At 38.3% G+C, this 21,351-nt stretch overlaps 1 protein-coding gene across 1 annotated transcript in view; it reads left to right on the top strand.

The window, feature by feature from the left end:
• The window catches only part of LOC126456873 (dynein axonemal heavy chain 7-like), a 783,013-nt gene that overhangs the window by 707,403 nt on the left and 54,259 nt on the right, over positions 1–21,351 (top strand). The window contains 1 exon segment of the mRNA XM_050092694.1: positions 17,546–17,780. Within this exon segment, the coding sequence (XP_049948651.1) occupies positions 17,546–17,780 (235 nt within the window).

Below are 21,351 nucleotides of genomic sequence, written 5' to 3'. Positions count from 1 at the left end.
TCATTGATCTACATAAGACTTTGAACAGTCAGCAGGAAGGGACTGTATATATCACTTGTGAAGATAGGGTTTCCTCCAAAACTCCTGAAGATGATCAGGGCTGTTCATGATGATATGAAGGGTGTGTGTGTAAGGGAAGTGTACCATATCCTTTAACTGTGCAAAAAGGAGTTTGTCAAGGCTGTATACTGTCCCCTACCTTGTTTTATAAATTCTTCTCCCTGCTTCTTAAAGTTGCTTTCAGTGAAACAAATCTGGACGTCTATCTATATACCAGGGCTGATGAGAAACTTTACAATATCTATGATTAGGACTTATTTGAAAGCAACATTTTATTCCCTAACATTGCAGCATACTCAAGATTACCTTCAAAGGCCTATGGACCAGTTTGTTGCTTTGTGCAAACTCTTCTCTATGTCTGTGAATGTAAATAAGATTGTGATTATGGCACAAGGTATATGGATATGCCTGCCATAGGATTGACTGTCTCCTTGTTGAATGTAGTCAACAAATTCTGCTTTCCTAGCTTGTTAGTGTCAGAAGATCTCCCTGAATGACAAAATAAATGCGAGAATTGGAACAGTGGTGAATACTTTCAGGAAGCTACGAACAGGAGTATGGGTCATACCTTTTGGTGACCACAAAAATACTTGTCTAGCAAGCATGTATGCCTACTGCTGTACTGAGCGAGGTGGCGCAGTGGTTAGCACATTGGACTTGCATTCGGGAGGACGGCGGTTCAATCCAGAGTCTGGCCATCCTGATTTAGGTTTTCTGTGATTTTCCTAAATCGCTCCAGGCAAATGCCAGGATAGTTCCTTTGAAAGGGCATGGCTGACTGCCTTCCCCATCTTTCCCTGCTCCAATGAGACTGATGACCTCGCTGCTTTGTCTCTTCTCCCAAAACAGCCCAACCCTACTGCTGTCTTCTATTGTGCTGAGACATAAGCTCAGCACCTTTCATCTGTGGTACTTTTAAGCATAACATGGAGGGACCATGTGATAAATGAGATGGCCCTGAATACTCAGAAGCTACTGTGTGTCACCACTGCTCTCAAGGAATATTGCTTGCAATGACACTTATATCTCAAGGACTACACCTCTCTTCCTTAATACACTACTTACCAAGATAGCACTTGGTGAGAGACTGCTTAGAAGACTAGCACTGTGCTTTAAATATTATGTGAAGCATCATATGGGTGCATTTAATATATACTGTGACAAATGGAGGAGTTTGCTGAAGACCACAGCAGATGGAGGAAACTCAATCAAAGATGGCAGAAAGTTTCCTGACAGCACCTGGTTCAACAAATTAGCTGTGAAACAAGTGTATAGACAAATAACTCTGAGAAATCCCTCTTCCAGGGTTATATGCACTTGTTCCACCTGTGAGCACCAAATGAACTTTTGCATTGACTCCTGAGCCACCAACAAAAATGCCTCATTACACTACTTGTATTTTCCATTAGGAAGCATACACTTTGGAGAGTCATTGATAGACACATAAACAAGACTGAAAACGTGATCTAAGCCTTTCTCAGCATATCTGCTACTTCCAAGGTTCTTGGATGTGCTGTCAGATAAAATTGTTGAAGTTCCATGATATTTCGGCAAACCACCATTCTGCCATCATCAGATGGTGCTGATGGTATGAAGTGTCTGCTGTGTGCTGGTGGTATTTATACCTGTCAATCCATAGTTCAGGCCTCACTAGCCTACACTGTGCTGGGTGGTGGGGGTGGCTTAAATGGTAGGCAAAGCAGCTGAGTTGCAGTTGCCTGCTGCCCACCATCTCTGTTGCAGGGCAGGATCTAGCAAAGATTAAGGTCAGAAGCATTATTTGACTGAATGTTGTGTTGCAAAGTTAGTGTCTGACTACATAACTCATAGAAGCTGGTGTGTGTGTGTGTGTGTGGAAGGGGGGGGGGGGGGGGGGGGGGAGTTGCAGATGGCACAGGTTGTAAAGCAGCCATTGGGTGTTCAGCTCTGCTCTAGTTGACTATCACCACTCAGTTGGGTAGACAATTGATTGATCGTTGTGCTTATATAAAAGGCTGTACAGAAGTTACTTCAGAGCTGTGGACTGGATGTTGTTGAAGCCTATATGAAGGATAAGGTCAGATCTTAAAGATTTTGGTTATATAAAATGATAAGAAAGTAATCCTTGATGCCTGGCTCACAATAAGAATCAATTAGTTGGAGTCAAAGATGGAAATGATGTGGGAAATCTGTTTCTGTTACTAACTGGACAGGTTATCATCTGTTAGGTAGATACATATTATATTCTGTATTTCATATAATAGATATATACTTTGTAATTCATCACATAGAAACCAGCTGCAGAAACATATATACATTCCCATGCTGCAGCTCAATTTGGTTGAGAGGGAGCACTAGAGGAATGAAAGTAAAAAACATCACGATCTGATGTCTAACTATTAATGAGAAATGCCCACTTGATGCACGACTCATTGCACAAAAGTTAACACGTCATTTAGCTTTGATTCCAGTTAACAGTTTAGTTTTATTACAGCACTTAAACTGTCTTTCAGAAATCATGGATTTATTCTTAAATTTACTCTTTTCTTTCCTTCATTCACTGCAGTTTTAATGTTGACATGTAGCTTGGTCATACATATACCTGTGATTTAGTACTTTAGTAATAGTAATAATTTGAGTTTAGTTGTTTTTGAAACTTCGTACATGTACATTATTTTCTCTTTGCATGCTTAATAGGATCTAGTACTTAAGGTAAGTCAGACTTCAGAGAGGGTAGAAATATCTTCTTTGACATTTGTGTGCCAGGGCCCAGCATTGTGCTGGTCTGTGCTGCTTTCATTGCACTTTCTGCACTGTTTTCTCTTTGGCATTCAGGCACTGCACAGCACTGACTTAACTTGTTCCATCTTAGACATTTCCATCATATTTCTGAGAGCAGAATTGCTACTGAGAACATCACAAATGACTAAATGTCACATATCCATACTGGGACTCAAGCCGTAATGATGGAACTGTGGAACTAGGTATGCAGTATACTAGACACAAGTTCCAGAAGCACCACTATTTATTGAAGCCTGCTCCAATATATAGCACTCTTTTCTTGGATAATTCAAATGACCAAAAGTCAACTGTGCAGAATTAAAGAGAAGGTTTCTTAAGTCTTACTTTTGCTTCATGTGATATTATGGGATGTCAGTAGGTTAGGAAAATGTAGTTACTGCACAGATCACTAGATTTTTTCTTTTATAGACATATGTATTCCCTAAAGCCATGTATATTGCTGTGATTATGGCTGTTCAGTGTTCCTCATCTGTGCTTCACCAATGAAAAATGGAAAGACTATATTATCAAGTATCTGTGACATTCACAACAGCATCTTTCCACAAACAGTTTTGAGATTTCCATGTCTCGTGCTTCAGTAACTTGTATGTTTTCCTTAATGCATTTACCACAGCAAAATTCCTACTATTCTTAACTTATTCATCTTAGACATTTCCATCATATTTATGAGAGCAGAATTGCTACTTAGACCATCACAAATGACTAAATGTCACATATCCATACTGGGGCTCAAGCAGTAATGATGGAACTCCACAGAAGCAATTGCCAGCTGTTCAAAATATGCACTGGTACATCTCACTTGTGCTGCATTCACACAGGTACTGATCACAAGTGTGTGCTGGGCTGCCTGCAGTGTGATAGCCGAAAAGCGTACATTGCAACCATTGCAGGCCCTGAAGTTAGGGTTACAGTACAGTGACTGTGGTACAATAGATTTAAAAAAATTTAAAAAAAAAGCATATGACTGTATACAGAGATAAGCTGATTGGAAGTTGGTGGTTAGTTAGACAATTTCATGTTCTATGGACCATTTGTCTGATTAATCATGATGATGTGGAACAAGTCTTTTTACATTCACATTACACATTCATATTTAAATATGGCTATATGCTGACCATTTACAATAATTGTTTCCTTTTGTCCTTTTTTCCAATACTTTTGTTAGTTAGAAGTTCCTACCCTCTATCTTTTAAGTGTTACAAAAATAAGAATTTTTCTATGGAACAAAAGGAGTTGCAAAGGAAAAACTTTTACAGTTTGTTTTCAAGTCTGTCAGACATTTTACATTATTGCGTGAGTGATCAAAAATTTTGATGCCAGCTTTGTATGTTATTTCTTGTGCTGAAGACAGCCTTGATGTGGAGTAATGAATGCCATTTTTTTCTTGTATGCCATTGTTCCTCTGAAATGCAGTAGATTATTTACTGCAAACTTCATGAGGGAGTAAATATACATGAGGCAGTAGTCAAAGTGCCTAACTCCTTAAACAGTTGTCTTTGAGATGAACATGTATGAGCACCACATATTACTCTTACAGCACATTTTTGAGCAATGAACATTTTGTTTCTTAGCTGAGTTACCTTAGAACATTATTCCATAAGACATTACTGAATGAAAATTTGCAAAATATGTCAACTTACTGATATGTCTCTCCCCAAGATTTGCAAAGGTTCAAAGTGGCTGGAACACATTTGGCTATCAAAAGGTCAATGAATTGAAGTGTTATTGATTACCATATCAGAGTCTTATAAAACAGAGCACTATCAAACCCCAAAGCAATTTTGGTCTTGAGTAAAAGGTGTCACTTGCTCCAAAGTTAGTGTCCAGACACACTCTGATAACGCAGGAGTTTAAACTGATGATGCAAAAGCAGAAATGCTGATGTCTGGTTTCAAACATTCACCACAAAGGACTTCTGCCCCTATTTAAATCTCACACCACAGCAAAGATAAATGATGCAAATATTTGTGCCATTGTCACTGAGTGGTAACTGAATTCACTATCATTGGACAAGACCAGAGGGGCTAAAGGAATCCCTGTCAGTTTCTGTGTAGAACTTGAACCCACATTAAACCCATTTCGTAAAATAATATGTGATGCATTCCTCATACAAAAATTGTTCTCTTTTGTTGGAAGAAAGTTCACATCACATTTGTCTACAAGAAGGCTTGTGGAAGTAACCCACAAAATTACCACTCAATGACAATGAAATCTGTCCATTGTTGAATGTTATAATAAATTCTGAATGCAGACATAGTGTGATATCTAGAACAGAGTGACCTCCTCCATGCTTATAGAACCTTCTATTTCTCCCATATATAAGGATCAGAGTCTAAATGTGAATGATCATATAACTATCTTATTAGCTGGTGATACAATTGTTTTACTTAATTTCAAGAAGGTGAGACAGCAGTTGCTAAAATCTGTCATTAAGAAAATTAACTGAAGGACACATGATAACCAGTTAATCATAAATAACAAGAATATTGAAGTACCGAACTTCCAAACTCATCAGATTAGGGATGCACGTAAACCTACCATTTCAACCAAGAATGAACCAGTGCTAAGAAGCTTCGAAAAAAATTTCTAGGTATAGGGATGCAAGACTGATAATGGTTGTAATGTCTTGAGCACTCAGAACCTTGTACCAATATGGAAACAGTTACAAGTGTCTACTATGTCTACATTCAGTCCCATCTAAACTGCAGTATAATACTCTGCCAAAATCTCCAGTACCATATAGTACTTTTACAATGCAGAACATGGCCTTTAGGATAATGAATAGAGGTAAAATAAGGGCACAATGCAAATCTGCTTTCACAGCACTCAATATACTTTCACAACCATACACACATATCAGACAAATACTCCTATTCTGTTATACATGTTTTATGACAATGATTTTAGTGAGCCACATGTGGAATCAAGTAACTCATACAAATGCTTGGATTTAACAATTTGTGGGGACAGCAACACATTCTCAGCTGGAAGTAAAGGAGGGGTCGAACTTTGGTTCATCGGCTGGACTGTGGAAAAATATCATCTACATAGAAGACTGTTTGCATACGCTTGTGTAAGTTATCCTAGAAATTTGCTCAAGCATGCAGGACTCATGCTAACTAAGACTAACAGGGGATATTGAACATGTACAAAGTATGTTTGTTTGACTCATGGCACATTTCTTTGACGTATGTGAGATCATCACAGACCCACCAGAAACCCTGAACCTGAAGGTGCTTGAAGGCAGATGTCTGGTGTGCTGTGAAAGCACAAATACAAAATTTCAAGGAACTGTATGAAGTGTGGACTCTTGAAATACCCTATGTATCACTTCAAAGGGGCAATAAAGATAAGACAGAGTAATTAGACCATACACAGAAGTGAAGCATTTAAGCAGTCATTTGCTAATATTATTTTCCTTGAAAAACCAAGAAAATGAGTCGTCATTCTTCTGAGTGGCAGAAACATAGAGATTCATAAAAATAAATAGCTTATTTGACATGCAAGGAAGCCTGTAGTGTTAACACGATCTGAGATCTCACTGATAGTCATGGTCTCTCTGTGTTAAGGAGCAGCACTGTGCGTCAGTAGAAGGAATTCTGATTGTAAGTGAAGCATAAAAGTTGAGATCAATCAAACTCTAATATGTGTCTGTGGTGTAGATCCTTTGTAACATCATAGATTAAGGGTCGACCTGCGACAGCAATTGCACAACTTGTGTACGGGCTGCTAGATGCCGCCGCGAGCGGTAAGAGTGCATTGCGGTCGCAGGCACGCGTGTTGCGTACGGGCCGCGAGGTGCCGCCATGAGCGCAACCCTATATAAGTGTCAACAGAATTCGGCCAGCTCTCATTTTGTTGGAATCTCATTTTTGCTCAGTCTCTTATTTGCTTGGTTGCTTAGCTCTTATTTGTTTATGGCTCATGTTATTGTGCTCTCTTTCAGCCATTCTGATTGTTTTGATTTACTCCCAATTGAGAAGTGCTCATTTTGGCATTTCACTTTTGCATATTTCTCATTTTGCTAATAATATGCTCATTAGCTCTTTGCAGTTGAATTGATTAACATAGTCTTATGTATTGTTTGTTCATTTCTGCCTGTTCATATTTTGATGTTCTTTAAATACAATTGTAATTATCGGAAGCATTTCTTCCCTTAAACTTGTGTAAAGTATTCTCGATGTAGAATTTGTTCTGTGACACAGGTGTAAGGTTTTGAATATAAATTATATAAGAAACTGTGCTTTAAAAGGAATTTATTTTTTCAGTTTGTACTACATCAGATGAAAATTTTGTGATATGAGGGAGGAATTTGAGGGCCGAACCCATGGAAATAGTCTTAAGTGATCCCCTTTAAAAATAAAAATTTGTGTGACACTGAAAGACGTGATACTGTAGGCACCGAAAATTTATGTGACACACCTTCCAGAGACTACAGTCAGATGAAGTCTTCATAATATGCCTCTAATCAGGAACTGTCGCAGGACATGTGAATTCCTTTCCCATTGGGAAGAACCACCAGTTTGTGGAGCTTGTGGTGTATACACATCAGTGGTTGAATTATTGACAGAATGCACAGTATTTGCTCATGAGAAGATGGTTAATAGTTTGGTTGTAGACTTTCTCTCTTTTCGTGTAATGGCAAAAACATGCACCGAAGATCTCAAAAACTTGTTCCTACTCTCAGTTTACCTTCCACAATTTCACATATGAGAGTGCACCCTTTTTAAACTTATTAATTCAAATGAGCTGAATGTGACAGACATTTTATTAAGGTTTATGGAATTCAAATTCAGACAGGGGAATGAAGAACAACAACTTTCATTACATAAACACAAAGCACAGTGTAGTGAATGATGGACAGGCAGTGAATAAATAAAATGGAGCTACATCCAGAGAACACCAAAAGAAATGCAAGTGGAGCACCATCAGTATCCTAGGTGGGTAGTTTTTAAAAGTGAATTAACATTTCAGTTTCAACACTGCCACTGTTTGATCATCTTAAAATTTATTTCAGACAATATTCAAGCTTGTTCATAACATCAAAAATCTATCTTTGTTCAATGGTTTTGTGAAAGTGTCCAGATACTCCTTTTGCCTTGGAACATTTGTCTTTGCCTGGGCCTGCATTTCCTCTTCAAAAATGTTTGGCTCAAGACAATCTGCATAGTTCTCATCATACCCAGCTGGGGATTGAACCTGGTTCCTGTCACATAAACCTGTAAGACTGCTACCAATCTATGTGTGGTTAATTTGGATCTCAATCCCTTCTCCTTGTGCTGTTCTGTCATCTTCAGCCAGTGGCTCAACATCATGTTCTCCATCATTGCCTTCTGATTCTTTGGTGTTAATCCAAAATAGGGAACAAATTATGTGCATCAACACAATCCTGCTTCGAAATAGATTTATGAATGCTCATGATTCCCTCACTGAAATTCACGTTGTGGGATTTGATGATTTTCTTTTTCTTGGTCAAAAAAGTCAGTAATAGTAAGAATCTCCCTGCAACCTGAACATGATCACTTCTTTGGTCTTCAGATCTGACTTCTTATGGAACAGTTTAGGAACATGGATGAATGGTTTTGCTCCAAAAGTCTTCACTAGGGTTTCCAGTCTGATCATAATTCGTATAGTGTCACATTTCTTCCTTTTCTGAAAGAAGTCATATTCAGTATACAAACAGTGATATTAACTGCCTCCACCAACTGAATTTTTGGAATATTTGGCCAAATGGACATGGACTTTGTGGACTCGACAGTGGTCCTGTTTTCATGTTCTGCCTCCCTGTTTTGTTGAGGATTATATGGTGCCATTGCCTCAAGTGCTATCCCACAACTGATGAGATAGCTCTTCATCTTCTTGTTCAAGTATTGCACCCCTTGATCAATCCTCAGGCTCTTTGTAGTTTTGGATAGCCTGGTCAAAATCATCTTCTCAAATTCCCTGAAACAATAAAAAATATAGAATTTATTTCTCAAGAAATAGAGATGACAAAAATCAAATGCGTTATTTATGAACATTACAAAATATTTTGCCTCACTGAGTGATATAACCTGCATTGGTCTCCATACATTGCTGTGTATAAAACTGCCAGTTTCTGAATTTCTCACTTTGACTTTCTTGTTGAAAGGCAAATAGTAAGACTTTCCACATTGACACTTTGCAAAAGGATGACTCCACACAGACGTCTTTATTCCCTTGGTGAGATTTTTTTAATCAAATTTGCAATCAGTTTGACATTTATAGACCCAATCTTTTGTGCCAGGTTTTGAGGCTATTCACAGTTGACAAATTCATGTCACATTGGGTGTTTGGTACAAAAAATAGTCTGCAAATTTCATTTGCTTGTTTTATTCCTTGGGCAGTGACACATCCATAATGAGAAATGTTAACAAACTTATCAGAAAATCTCGCCTCAAAACATTTGATTTTACGAATGCTGACAGAATACAAATTTTTCGTTTGGGAAGGAAGAGCAGTGATCAGTCACAGTAATGAAATTCAGGTTGTTTGTGACTGATCACTGTTCTTCCTTCCTGAAAATATAATGTTCACTGCACAATGGACTCTTGTGGATTTGAACATAAATAAAATTCTTCCTTATTTTTGGGACACACAGCATTTTGTCAATTTGTATATCTTCCCACTGCCCATTGACAAATTACTTTATTTTAATTGATATGAAACTATTTGCTTTGCATTTTGCATTATATCCAAGGAAAATTTCAGTGGTTTGAACTACGGAAAAGTGATGTGCTGTCTAGTCAGTAATCCAGATATGGCTTATGTGAGCATTCAGCATACTCTAGAAAACCTTTATCAAATGACTCTCCATTGGTAAGAACAAACACATTTACATTATCTCTATTTTACTTGCTATAATTCATCTTCTAAGAATGGAAATTTCTTGACAGATGGCCTTACTTCCCACAGGTCCAGCGAGAAAATTTTCCTCTTGACTTTACCTGATTCAGGTTCTTCTTCCTTGTGCCTGTTTGCTCTTTCTTCCAGCCTTGAAATGAAGTCACTGACAGGACACTGGATTCCTCCTCCATGTTGTTCAGTCATTTTTCTTTGGTGATGAGCTGTTCTTAGAGTTTCAGAATCATTCAGTGATCCCTGGGCCCACTGTCCCAGAGCAAGGCTAGGGCGTGGAACTTTCTCAGAAAGCTTCCGAGGATCTTGGCCACAGTTGCTATGTCTGCCACTGTTTCACCCATGACCGTGAGTTGACTCACATTGTTTTTGATTTTTATGATATGCTGTGACACTGGATCACTTGTCTTGATTAGTATTCATGAAAGTTTTTCATGAGAGAGATTTTGTTCACAAATTGTGAACAGTTTCTCCCACATTTCATGAACAGTGGTGCATGTTATCAAAAATTTCAGTCGCAAGTACTTGATAGTAGTCACAATGCAACACATAGCACAAGCATTGTTTTTTACCCACAGTTTTTCAGGTGACATCTTGAAATCCTGAGGTTTTGCCCTCTGGCCATCTAGCACATCTTGAGTGCTATAGGTGTTAAACAAAGTTGAAGTTTAAATTTCCATAGCTGGAAGTTCAATCCATCAAATTTCATGATGCTTCTAGTGATTCCTTTATCCAATACAGCACAAAAATGATGCATGAGATGAGTTGAAACACATATCAAATGAAAGGAGTAATAAACTTCTGTGGTGAAATTTTGTGATTTAACTGGGCCCATAACCTTTTAAGGTTTATGGAACTCAAATTAAGACAAAGGAATACAAATGAAACAACCTTTGTTATGTCTTAATACATAGTGAAGTGTACTGAATTCTCAACATACCATGAATAAATCAGAGGGGGGCATGCTCAAGGAACATCATGACATTACATTACATTAATACTTGTTCCATAGATGATGAATACTACATTCCATAATGATGTGCAACATGTCAGTTTAATATTAGTGTTCTTTACATGATATTAATTCTTATTTTTTTACAGTTACTAATTCATGTCTAAAAATTTCATCTATTGAGTAGGAGGAGTTGCCATTCAGAATTTTTTTTAATTTGTTGTTAAATGATGGTTGGCTATCTGTCTGACTTTTAATGCAATTTGACAGCAAATGACCAAAGAGTTTTGTGGCAGCATAGTTCACTCCTTTCTACACCAAAGTCAGATTTAAGCCGGAATAATGATCATCTTTTCTTCTAATGTTGTAGTTGTACACTTTGCTGTTGTTGTGGTCTTCAGTCCAGAGACTGGTTTGACACAGCTCTCGATGCTACTCTATCCTGTGCAAGCTTCTTCATCTCCAAGTACCTATTGCAACGTACATCTTTCTGAATCTGCTTAGTGTATTCATCTCTTGATCTCCCTCTATGATTTTTGCCCTCCATGTTGCCATCCAGAACTAAATTGGTGATCCCTTGATGCCCTAGAACATGTCCTGCCAACCGATCCCTTCTTCTAGTCAAATTGTGCCACAAATTCCTGTTCTCCCCAATTCTGTTATGTGATCTACCCATCTAATCTTCAGCATTCTTCTGCAGCACCAAATTTCATAAGCTTCTATTTTCTTCTTGTCTAAACCATTTATTGTCCATGTTTCACTTCCATACATAGCTACACTCCATACAAATACTTTCAGAAAAGACTTCCTGACACTTAAATCTAAACTCAGTGTTAACAAACTTTTTTTCTTCAGAAATGCTTTCGTTGCCATTGCCAGTCTTCTTTTTATATCCTCTCTACTTCGACCATCATCAGTTATTTTGCTTCACAAATAGCACAACTCATTTACTACTTTAAGTGTCTCATTTCCTAATCTAATTCCTTCAGCATCACCTGATTTAATTTGACTACTTTCCAATATCCTTGTTTTTCTCTTGTTGATGTTCATCTTATATCCTCCTTTCAAGACACTGTCCATTCCGTTAAATTGCTCTTCCATGTCCTTTGCTGTCTCTGACAGAATGACAAGGTCATCAGCAAACCTCAAAGTTTTTATTTCTTCTCTGTGGATTTTAATTGCTACTCCAAATTTTTCTTTTGTTTCCTTTACTGCTTGCTCAATATATAGAGTGAATAACATCAGGGATAGGCTACAACCCTGTCTCACTCCCTTCCCAACCACTGCTTCCCTTTCATGCCCCTCAACTCTGCCATCTGGTTCCTGTGTAAATTCTAAATAGCCTTTTGCTCCCTGTATTTGACCCCTGCCACCTTCAGAATTTGAAAGAGAGTTTTCCAGTCAACATTGTCAATAACATTCTGTAAGTCTACAAATGCCAGAAAAGTAGATTTGCCTTTCCTTTATCTATCTTCTAAGATAAGTCATAGGGTCAGTATTGTCTCACGTATTCCAATATTTCCACAGAATCCAAACTGATCTTCACTGAGGTTGGCTTCTAGCAGTTTTCCCATTCATCTGTAAAGAATTCATGTTAGTATTTTGCAGCTGTGACTTATTAAACTGATAATTTGGTAATTTTCACACTTGTCAATACCTACTTTCTTTGGGATTGGAATTATTATATTCTTCTTGAAGTCTGAAGATATTTCACCTGTCTCATATGTCTTTCACACTAGATGGAAGAGTTTTGTCAGGACTGGCTCTCCCAAGGCTATTAGTAGTTCTAATGGAATGTTGTCTACTCCTGGGGCCTTCTTTCAATTTAGATCTTTCAATGCTCTGTCAAACTCTTCACGCAGTATCATATCTCCCATTTCATATTTATCTACATCCTCTTCCACCTCCATAAATATTGCCTTCAAGTACATTGCCCTTGTATAAACCTTCCATATACTCCTTCCACCTTCCTGCTTTTCCTTCTTTGCTTGGTACTGGTTTTCCAACTGAGCTCTTGATATTCATACAGGTGGTTCTCTTTTCTCCAAAGCTCTCCTTAATTTTCCTGTAAGCAGCCTCTGTCTTACCCCTAGTGCTGTTTGCCTCTACATCCTTACATTTATCCTTTAGCCATCAGTGCTTAGCCATTTTGCACTTCCTGTCGAACTCATTTTTGAGATGTTTGTATTCCTTTTTGCCTGCTTCATTTACTGCATTTTTATATTTTCTCCTTTCATCAGTTAAATTCAATATCTATTCTGTTACCCAAGGATTTCTACTAGCTCTCATCTTTTTACCTACTTGATCCTCTGCTGCCCTCACTATTTCATCTCCCAAAGCTACCCATTCTTCTTCTACTGTATTTCTTTCCCCCTTTCTTGTCAGTTGTTCCATAATGCTCTCTCCAAAACACTGTACAACCTCTGGTTCTTTCAGTTTATCCAGGTCTCATCTCCTTAAATTCCTACCTTTTTGCAGTTTCCTCAGTTTTAGTCTACAGTTCATAACCAATAAATTATGGTCAGAGTCCACATCTGCCCCTGGAAATGTCTTACAATTTAAAACCTGGTTCCTAAATCTCTGTCTTACCATTACATAATCCATATGAAATTGTCCAGTGTCTCTAGGCCTCTTCCATGTATACAACCTTCTTTCATGATTCTTAAACCAAGTGTTAGCTGTAATTATGTTACGATCTTTGCAAAATTCTACCAGATGGCTTACTCTTTCATTCCTTACCCTCATTCCATATTCACCTACTACTTTTCCTTCTCTTGTTTTTCCTACTGCCGAATCCCAACCCTCATTACTATTAAATTTTCATCTCCCTTCACTTTCTGAATAATTTCTTTTATCTCATCATACATTTCTGCAATCTCTTTGTCATCTGCACTGCTAGTTGGTGTATATACTTGTACTACTGTGGTAGACATGTGCTTCATGTCTGTCTTGGCTACACTAATGCATTCAGTATACTGTTCATAGTAGCTTACCCGCACTCCTATTTTTTTACTCATTGTTAAATCTACTCCTGCATTACCCATATTTGATTTTGAATTTATAACCCTGTGGTTACCTGACCAGAAGTCTTGTTCCTCCTGCCACCGAACTTCACTAATTCCCACTATATCTAACTTTTAATCTGTCCATTTTCCTTTTTCAATTTTCTAACCTACCTGCCCGATTAAGGGATCTGATATTCCACGCTCTGATCTGCAGAATGCCAATTTTGTTTCTCCTGATAATGACATCCTCCTGAGTAGTGCCCACACCAGAGATCCAAACAGGGGACTATTTTACCTCCAGAATATTTTACCCAATAGCATAATATCATCATTTAACCCTACAGTAAAGCTGCATGCCCACGGGAAAAATTACAGCTGTAGTTTCCCCTTGCTTTCAGCCATTCACAGTACTAGCACAGCAAGGCTGTTTTGGTTAATATTACAAGGCCAGATCAGTCAATCATCCAAACTGTTGCCCCTGCAACTACTGAAAAGGCTGCTGCCCCTCTTCAGGAACCATACATTCGTCTGGCCTCTCGACAGATACCCCTCCATTGTGGTTGCGCCAACAGTACAGCTATCTGTATCACTGAGGCACGCAAGTCTCCCCACCAACGGCAAGGTCCATGGTTCTTTGCTATTAGTTATGAATTAGGATGGGTTATTAATAACAAATTTCATTAGTGAATATGTGTACTGTGAAGGTACTATCAATATTCTGAGTTCCTTAAATAGTGAGCTCCAGGTATTATTCTGATTACATGCTTTTGTGCAATGAATACTTTTTCTCTTAATGATGAATCATCACAAAATATGATGTCATATGAAATCAGTGGATGAAAAGAAATGCAGCTTTCGTACCATCAATATCTTAGATGGGGAGATTTTAAAAGGTAAAATAACATTTCAATTTCCACATTTTTCTTTTGGGAATTTTTATAATTTTGTATTTATTTACAGTGCCTTTTATTTTTAAAACTTTTGTTACTACTTCATTATTAATCTATTACTTTTAGGTGCATTATTTCTGCTAAATTTCTCTGCATGCGTATATTATTTAAGTATTTAATGCCACTAATGGCCATGTTGTTGTACACTCCAGATTCTTGCGACAACAATGTGAGCAATATTCCACATATTCATAACTGTCCAGTTTTCTTGAAAGAAATTTTAATACCATTAAATCAGATGCTTTTGGAAAACAAGCAAATTTCATAAACCTCATTAAATTGATGTATAGCTTTCAAAACAAGATACAAGGAGATTGGGTTTTACACATCAAAATTGGAAGCATCTTTCTGCTGCAGCCTGCTCGATGTTGTTCCATTATCTTCCTTTTTTTGTTGTTGAGATTCTGAACCAGTTTTTTTATGGTTTTGAAAGCTTGTGGTATAGCATCATAGTTTGTTATTTATTAATACATTTGTTTAAATAAGCTAAAAGTGCATACTTAGATTAATAGTTGTCATCTGCGTTTCAGTGACATGAACATTTTTGGTCAATACCAGTTGGTTATAGTTAAACTGGCAGTGTTCTGAGTGCTGCAATGCAGGTAGTTTTCATCGCAGGATGGTGAAACATTGTTGGTATGTTCATTAATCAGTGCTTTTGTGAAGTCTAATGATCAAACACATGATAATGGTGGTTCTGGCATGTTTATTAGGATATGGTCCCAAATTACATAATGTGTTCACTGTAGCCTCCTGATTCAGGAACATCCTGCACCCACATTTCAACACGCTGCATCCATAACATGACTTGATCGACAGTTGCTCACAGCTTATCTAGTGTAATCAGAGTGATATGCCATCATGTGCTATCCTTCAGATCAGGAAGAGCCTCAATACATCCGTGATAGACATGATCTTTCAGATATCCTCAAAGCCAGAAGTCACATGGGTTTAGGTTTGGGGATCTGGAAGGACCCACATCTTGAAATTGCAAAGAGGTGATAGGGTCCTTACCAAAGGTTTCTCAAAGCAAATCTTTCAGCTGGCAAGTGACATCTTGCTTGAAAATAATAGTGTGGACACACTTGATTTCTTGCAAAGCTGGAATTCTTTGTTGCACAAGGAGTTAATGGAGTGCAACCTTACATGCGAAAGTCCTGTGTATTCAAGATACCTGCCATGCAGAGTAAAATGTGCCCTGTCCATCCAAAGAATATTCTCCCACCACATGTCATCCTTTTCTATATATGCCAAAAAATGAAGGGTAATGTCATGGTGGTGTAGGGTATCTTGAGCATTCGTTTGATGCACATTCTGCATCTTGTAGGGATACCAGTGTAAAATGTGCTTCAAAATCTTTTGAACTATTGACCAGAGGAGAGACAATTTTGGTGACACAGCCTGAGTACCAGCTGCAGAATTTGAGGCATGTGCTGCATGGTTGGCTGCAGCTACAGCAACTTCAGCTACAACCCCCATGGAAATGAGCCACCTCCCTCTCTCTGCTGCACCACCTAATTCACATGTTTCTTAAAATTTTAGCCCATTTATTGATGTGCAATTTTTTTGAAGCTGTTTCCGTCAGCAATATTCCCACAACGTGGCACTGCCATTGCTGCCATTCTGATAAAACAACTTTACCAGTAGTGCACAGTCTTTCTTCTCAATAGCCATTGTGTTTTGTGTGGAAACCTTCAACCTTCTTAAGCCTTTACAGTAACAGTCACTTCACTAAAGAAATCAACCCACATCACTATGATCGACAGTATACTGGTGTTGAAACAGGGAACATTGCTCATTTTGACTGCTTACAGAACCATAGTTTCGTCTGATGGCAGAAAGTGGAACTATTATTTTTCCATCATACTGGATGAGTATACCATTTAATGACCAAACTTACATTGTTTCAGCATGCTGTGATGTGTACACATTGCACTGCATCACTTGGAACACCATAAGCTTAGTTATAACCACTCAGTATATGAATAATGTTCATCCAAAAATTACAGTGTAATGTTAGTTTCATTAGTGACATCTGAAATTACTACTGTATTGCGATGCCTGTACTACTCCCACTTTCTCTCCTCCAGTCCTCCAGTTATATAAACTCTCTGTAGCTCTGTAAGCTATATGTGAACATAATACAGCCTTATGGTGTAATACTTATCAAATGAAGGCCTACAGTAAGCACATTCACTCTCTCAGGAAACATATCTTATGTTTCTAAATATTCTGGTACTGCATGTGTCATATATTAGTTAATATATTTCCTCCTTAGTTCCCTTCCTTCATTCTCCCTCCCCCTCCCTCCCCACCCTCTCTCTCTCTCTCTCTGTCTCTGTCCCTCTGTCTCTCTCTCGCCTGCCTCTTCCCCTTGCACACCCCCCACCCACCATGCCAGATATGTCTGAGTTTTTCCCAACTTTTTTCTAATTGGTAATAAAAATTTCATCAAATGGTAAAAGTCTTAGGGGAGGATTTTTTCCCCACTGTCAGTGCAGGAAGCCTCAGGTCAGCATAGAAAGTGTCATTCTCACAGCTGTTTACTTATTTTTTCTTGTTGTGATACCCATTTATGCTGTCCCTGTTAGCAGCTTTATCAACCGCTTCTTTCTTTTTTAATTAATAGGGAGAGTTCTGGCTGGTCATGGCTAATCATTCATTTGAATTCAATGAATGACAAGCATGCATTGTTTTATTAGTATGAATGACTGTTGCATGGGATTATAGTTGGCTCCCAAAAATATACCATAACTTTATTTGAACTAGATTTACCACTGTGGTTGTATTGAGTTTTCTTAATGTCTTCCTGTAGTTTTTAGCTTTCATAGTTATGTGTAATAAATATCAAGTAAATAATGTCATCAAAGCTTGTTTAATGACATAACATGAATCTGACATGCACATGTTGAAAATTGTAGGACACATTAGGGGGAGACACAGGAGCTAAATCCCCTGATGAAATAGTACTTGATGTATCAGGTGACATTCTAAATAAACTTCCTGAAAACTATGACATAGAAGCTGGAATGCGGAAATATCCAGTTTCTTACAACCAATCAATGAACACTGTGCTTGTACAAGAAATGGGACGTTTTAACCTTCTACTAAGCTGCATTAGATCAAGTCTGCGAAATGTCCAGAAAGCAATAAAAGGTATTGTGAATCGCACAAACATATTTGCTTTACTACCATTTTGGATGTTATTCTATCACATTTTTACAGATTTCACATATATGAAATGTTTTAGAAAGTATATATGATGATTGTTCCGATTTATGTCATCCCCATTCAAATAAGGAAAGGAAGGGGAAAAAATCAACAGATAGCAGCAGATTCACACATCAACAGAAAGAGGCCAGAAACACTGTTTAGGTTGATAAGATGTTGATGATGAAGACTTATTGATGGATGAATAAAGAAATCCCTTCAGGCTCACTTAAACATAACCAAGCATAACGCGGGAGGGAGGGTTTGCGTGCTTCGGTGAAGTCGAGAGCTATGCCGGTGGTAGCATAGCTACTGGCAGGGTCTCCCAAGCCGGACTGGTCTCGACAGAGGAGCCAGACAAAGTGTGTCCCACAAATATAGGGCAGGGAGGGCTCTAGAGGCGTAGTGAAGCCAGCTTCCCTAGAGGAGTAAACCTCATACAAATCCTGGTCCTCCAGGTCGGGGGTTGGGCATGGGGCTAATAACCCCATACTGTAAAAAAAAGAATATTACGGAAATTCAACAGAAGCCTCGGAAACTGGATGGAAAGCATGTATCACGACCCCGGCAAAGGAAACGGATAAAGGATCTAACAGTAGCATCGTGGAATGTGAGGACAATGCTTCAGCCTGGAAAAATGAAAGAAATAGCCAATGAAATTTTAAAATTCAAATATGATATCGTAGGGCTACAGGAAATAAGATGGCAGGGGAATGGGCAGATAGATAAACCTGAGTACTCATTGGTATATAGTGGCCCAGAAGAAAGAACAGGCCAACTTGGAACAGGGTTTATAATAACTAGGGAAGTTAGGAAAAGCCTTCTAGAATTTGAACCTATAAATGAAAGGATGTGCAGACTCAGACTAAAAGGTAAATTTAGGAATATATCAATAGTTAGTGCACATGCACCAACAGAGGAAAAAGAGGATATAATTAAAGAACAGTTCTACGAAGACTTGGAAAAAGTATGCTGTGCAGTACCTAAATATGACCTGATGCTAGTAATAGGAGATTTTAATGCAAAAATAGGGAGGAATGAACATCCGTATGGAGTTTCTGGAAAATATTCACTACATGAAGAAAACAATGAGAATGGAGACTTACTATGCCAATTCGCAGCAAGGAATAATATGATTATTAAAAGTACCTGCTTTCCACATAAAAGGATCCATCTGGGTACTTGGAAGTCTGCAGCCAATGGAGTAGTCAATCAGATTGACCATATTTTAGTGATTGCACGCCACTCCACGTCAGTTACGGATGTACGGAGCTGCAGAGGACCAAACTGTGATTCAGACCACTTTTTGATAAAATCAGTCTTGAGAGAGAAACTGTCACTAACAAAGGGCAACAGAATGGGAAAGATAATGAAATGGAATACAGACAAACTGAACAGCCCTGATGAAGTAAAAAAATACCAAGTAACACTAAGCACAAAGCTGAGCAATGAAGAGACCACAGTAGGAGTAGATGAAAGGTGGAACAGGTTTGAAAAAGCCATTAAGGATGCTGCAGAGGAAATAATAGGCATAAGAAGGAACAGAAGAACCCAGGAGTGGTTTGATGAAGATTGCAGGTCAGCAATAGAGGAAAAGAACAGGGCAAGAACAAAAGTGCTACAGAGAGAAACCAGAAATAATGTGGAACAATATAGAGAATTAAGGAGAAGAGCTAACAGACTGTGCAAGAGAAAGAAAAGAGAGTGGAATAAGAAGAAATTTCAAGAACTGGAAGAACTAAAGGAACAGAGTGAAATAAGAAAGTTCTATCATGCCATAGGCAAAATGAAGAATAGATTCCAACCAAAAACAACGGCCTGCTCCAGTAAAGATGGGAAAATGATAAGGGAGGAAGAACAGATAGTGGGAAGATGGGCAGAGTATTTCAAAGATACACTAAGCACCAGCCTAGAAGATGAAGAGACCTCTGCACAGGAGGGAAGAGTGGAGATGGAAGTAGACAATGAAACCAATGAGGCAAGAAAGCCAACACTACAAGAGGTCTCCCAGGCTGTGCACAAGTCAAAAAACAATCGAGCCCCTGGGGAAGACAGCATAATTGCTGAATTAATAAAAACTGGTGGTGAGGCTGTAATAAAGGAACTGCACACACTAATATCAGATATATGGGAAACAGAAACTATGCCAGATAATTGGAAAATTGGAATAATAGTCCCCATTTATAAGAAAGGGGACAGAACAGCATGTGAAAACTATAGAGGTGTAACACTCCTAAGTACAGCTTATAAGATCTTCACAAGTATATTAAACGAAAGGATACAGAAGTGTGCAGAAGGCATACTAGGGGAATATCAGTGTGGCTTTTGACCAGGCAGAGGAACAACTGATCAAATATTTGTGATAAGGCAAATGATGGAAAAGTTCTATGAATATGATATAGATCTGCATTTCTTATTCATCGATTTCAAACAAGCCTTTGACAGCATAAATCGGCAGGAACTATACAGAGTACTGAAAGAAGTTGGAATATGTGCTAAATTAATAAGACTAATCAGAATGACAATGACAGAGACAAGAGCAAAAGTAAAGGTCCTTAGCAGAACAAGTGATAGCTTTGACTTTAATAAAGGTGTGAAGCAAGGGGATAGTCTCTCCACTGTCCTATTCAACATAGCCCTGCATAGTGCAGTAAATAAAATCAACAAAAGAGGCACCATATTTATGAAAACTAGCCAGATATGTGCATACGCTGATGACATTGCTATAGTAGGAAGAAATACCAATACCCTCCTAGAAACATACCGGGCAATGGAAACAGAAGCCTTAAAAATTGGCCTCATAGTAAATGAAAACAAAACAAAATATATGGTAATGTCACAATCTGAGGCCAGAAGAACCCCTAAAAACCTAAACATCAATGGGAAATGCTTCAATGGAGTGTCCTCTTTTAATTACTTGGGAGCCCTAATAACAAATGATAACAGTATTGGAAAGGCTATAAGAGAAAGAATACAGGCAGGAAACAGAGCTTACTTTGCAAATATGCAGCTTTTCAAAAATAGCCTTGTTACAAGAAAAACTAAACTGCTAATATATAATTCCCTAGTCCGCCCAGTTATCACATACGGCTCAGAGGTATGTACATTGACAGAACACGATAAAAATGCTCTAAGAAGCACTGAGCGGAAAATACTACGCAAAATCTATGGGCCAATAAGGGAGGAAGAAGGCTGGAGAATACGCTACAATGCCGAATTACAAGAGTTAATACAAGGCAGGGACATAGTAAAATTTGTGAAATCACAGCGAATACGATGGCTAGGACACTTGGAGAGAATGGCAGAGGATAGAATTCCAAAGAAAATGATGAAAGGTATGATCCATTCAGTTAGGCGAAAAGGGAGACCTAGAAGAAGATGGGTCGATGAGGTAATAATGGATATCACCAATATGGGAGTCCGGGGGTGGAAAAGAGCAGCAAATAACCGAGAAGTGTGGAGGAAGATTGTTGAAGAAGCCAAGGCTCACCAAGGGCTGTAGAGCTACTGAAGAAGA

The sequence above is a fragment of the Schistocerca serialis genome, chromosome 2 (assembly GCF_023864345.2).
Source record: "Schistocerca serialis cubense isolate TAMUIC-IGC-003099 chromosome 2, iqSchSeri2.2, whole genome shotgun sequence".
NCBI classification, from domain to species: Eukaryota; Metazoa; Arthropoda; class Insecta; order Orthoptera; family Acrididae; genus Schistocerca; species Schistocerca serialis.
This window is presented reverse-complemented; position numbering and strand designations above follow the sequence as displayed.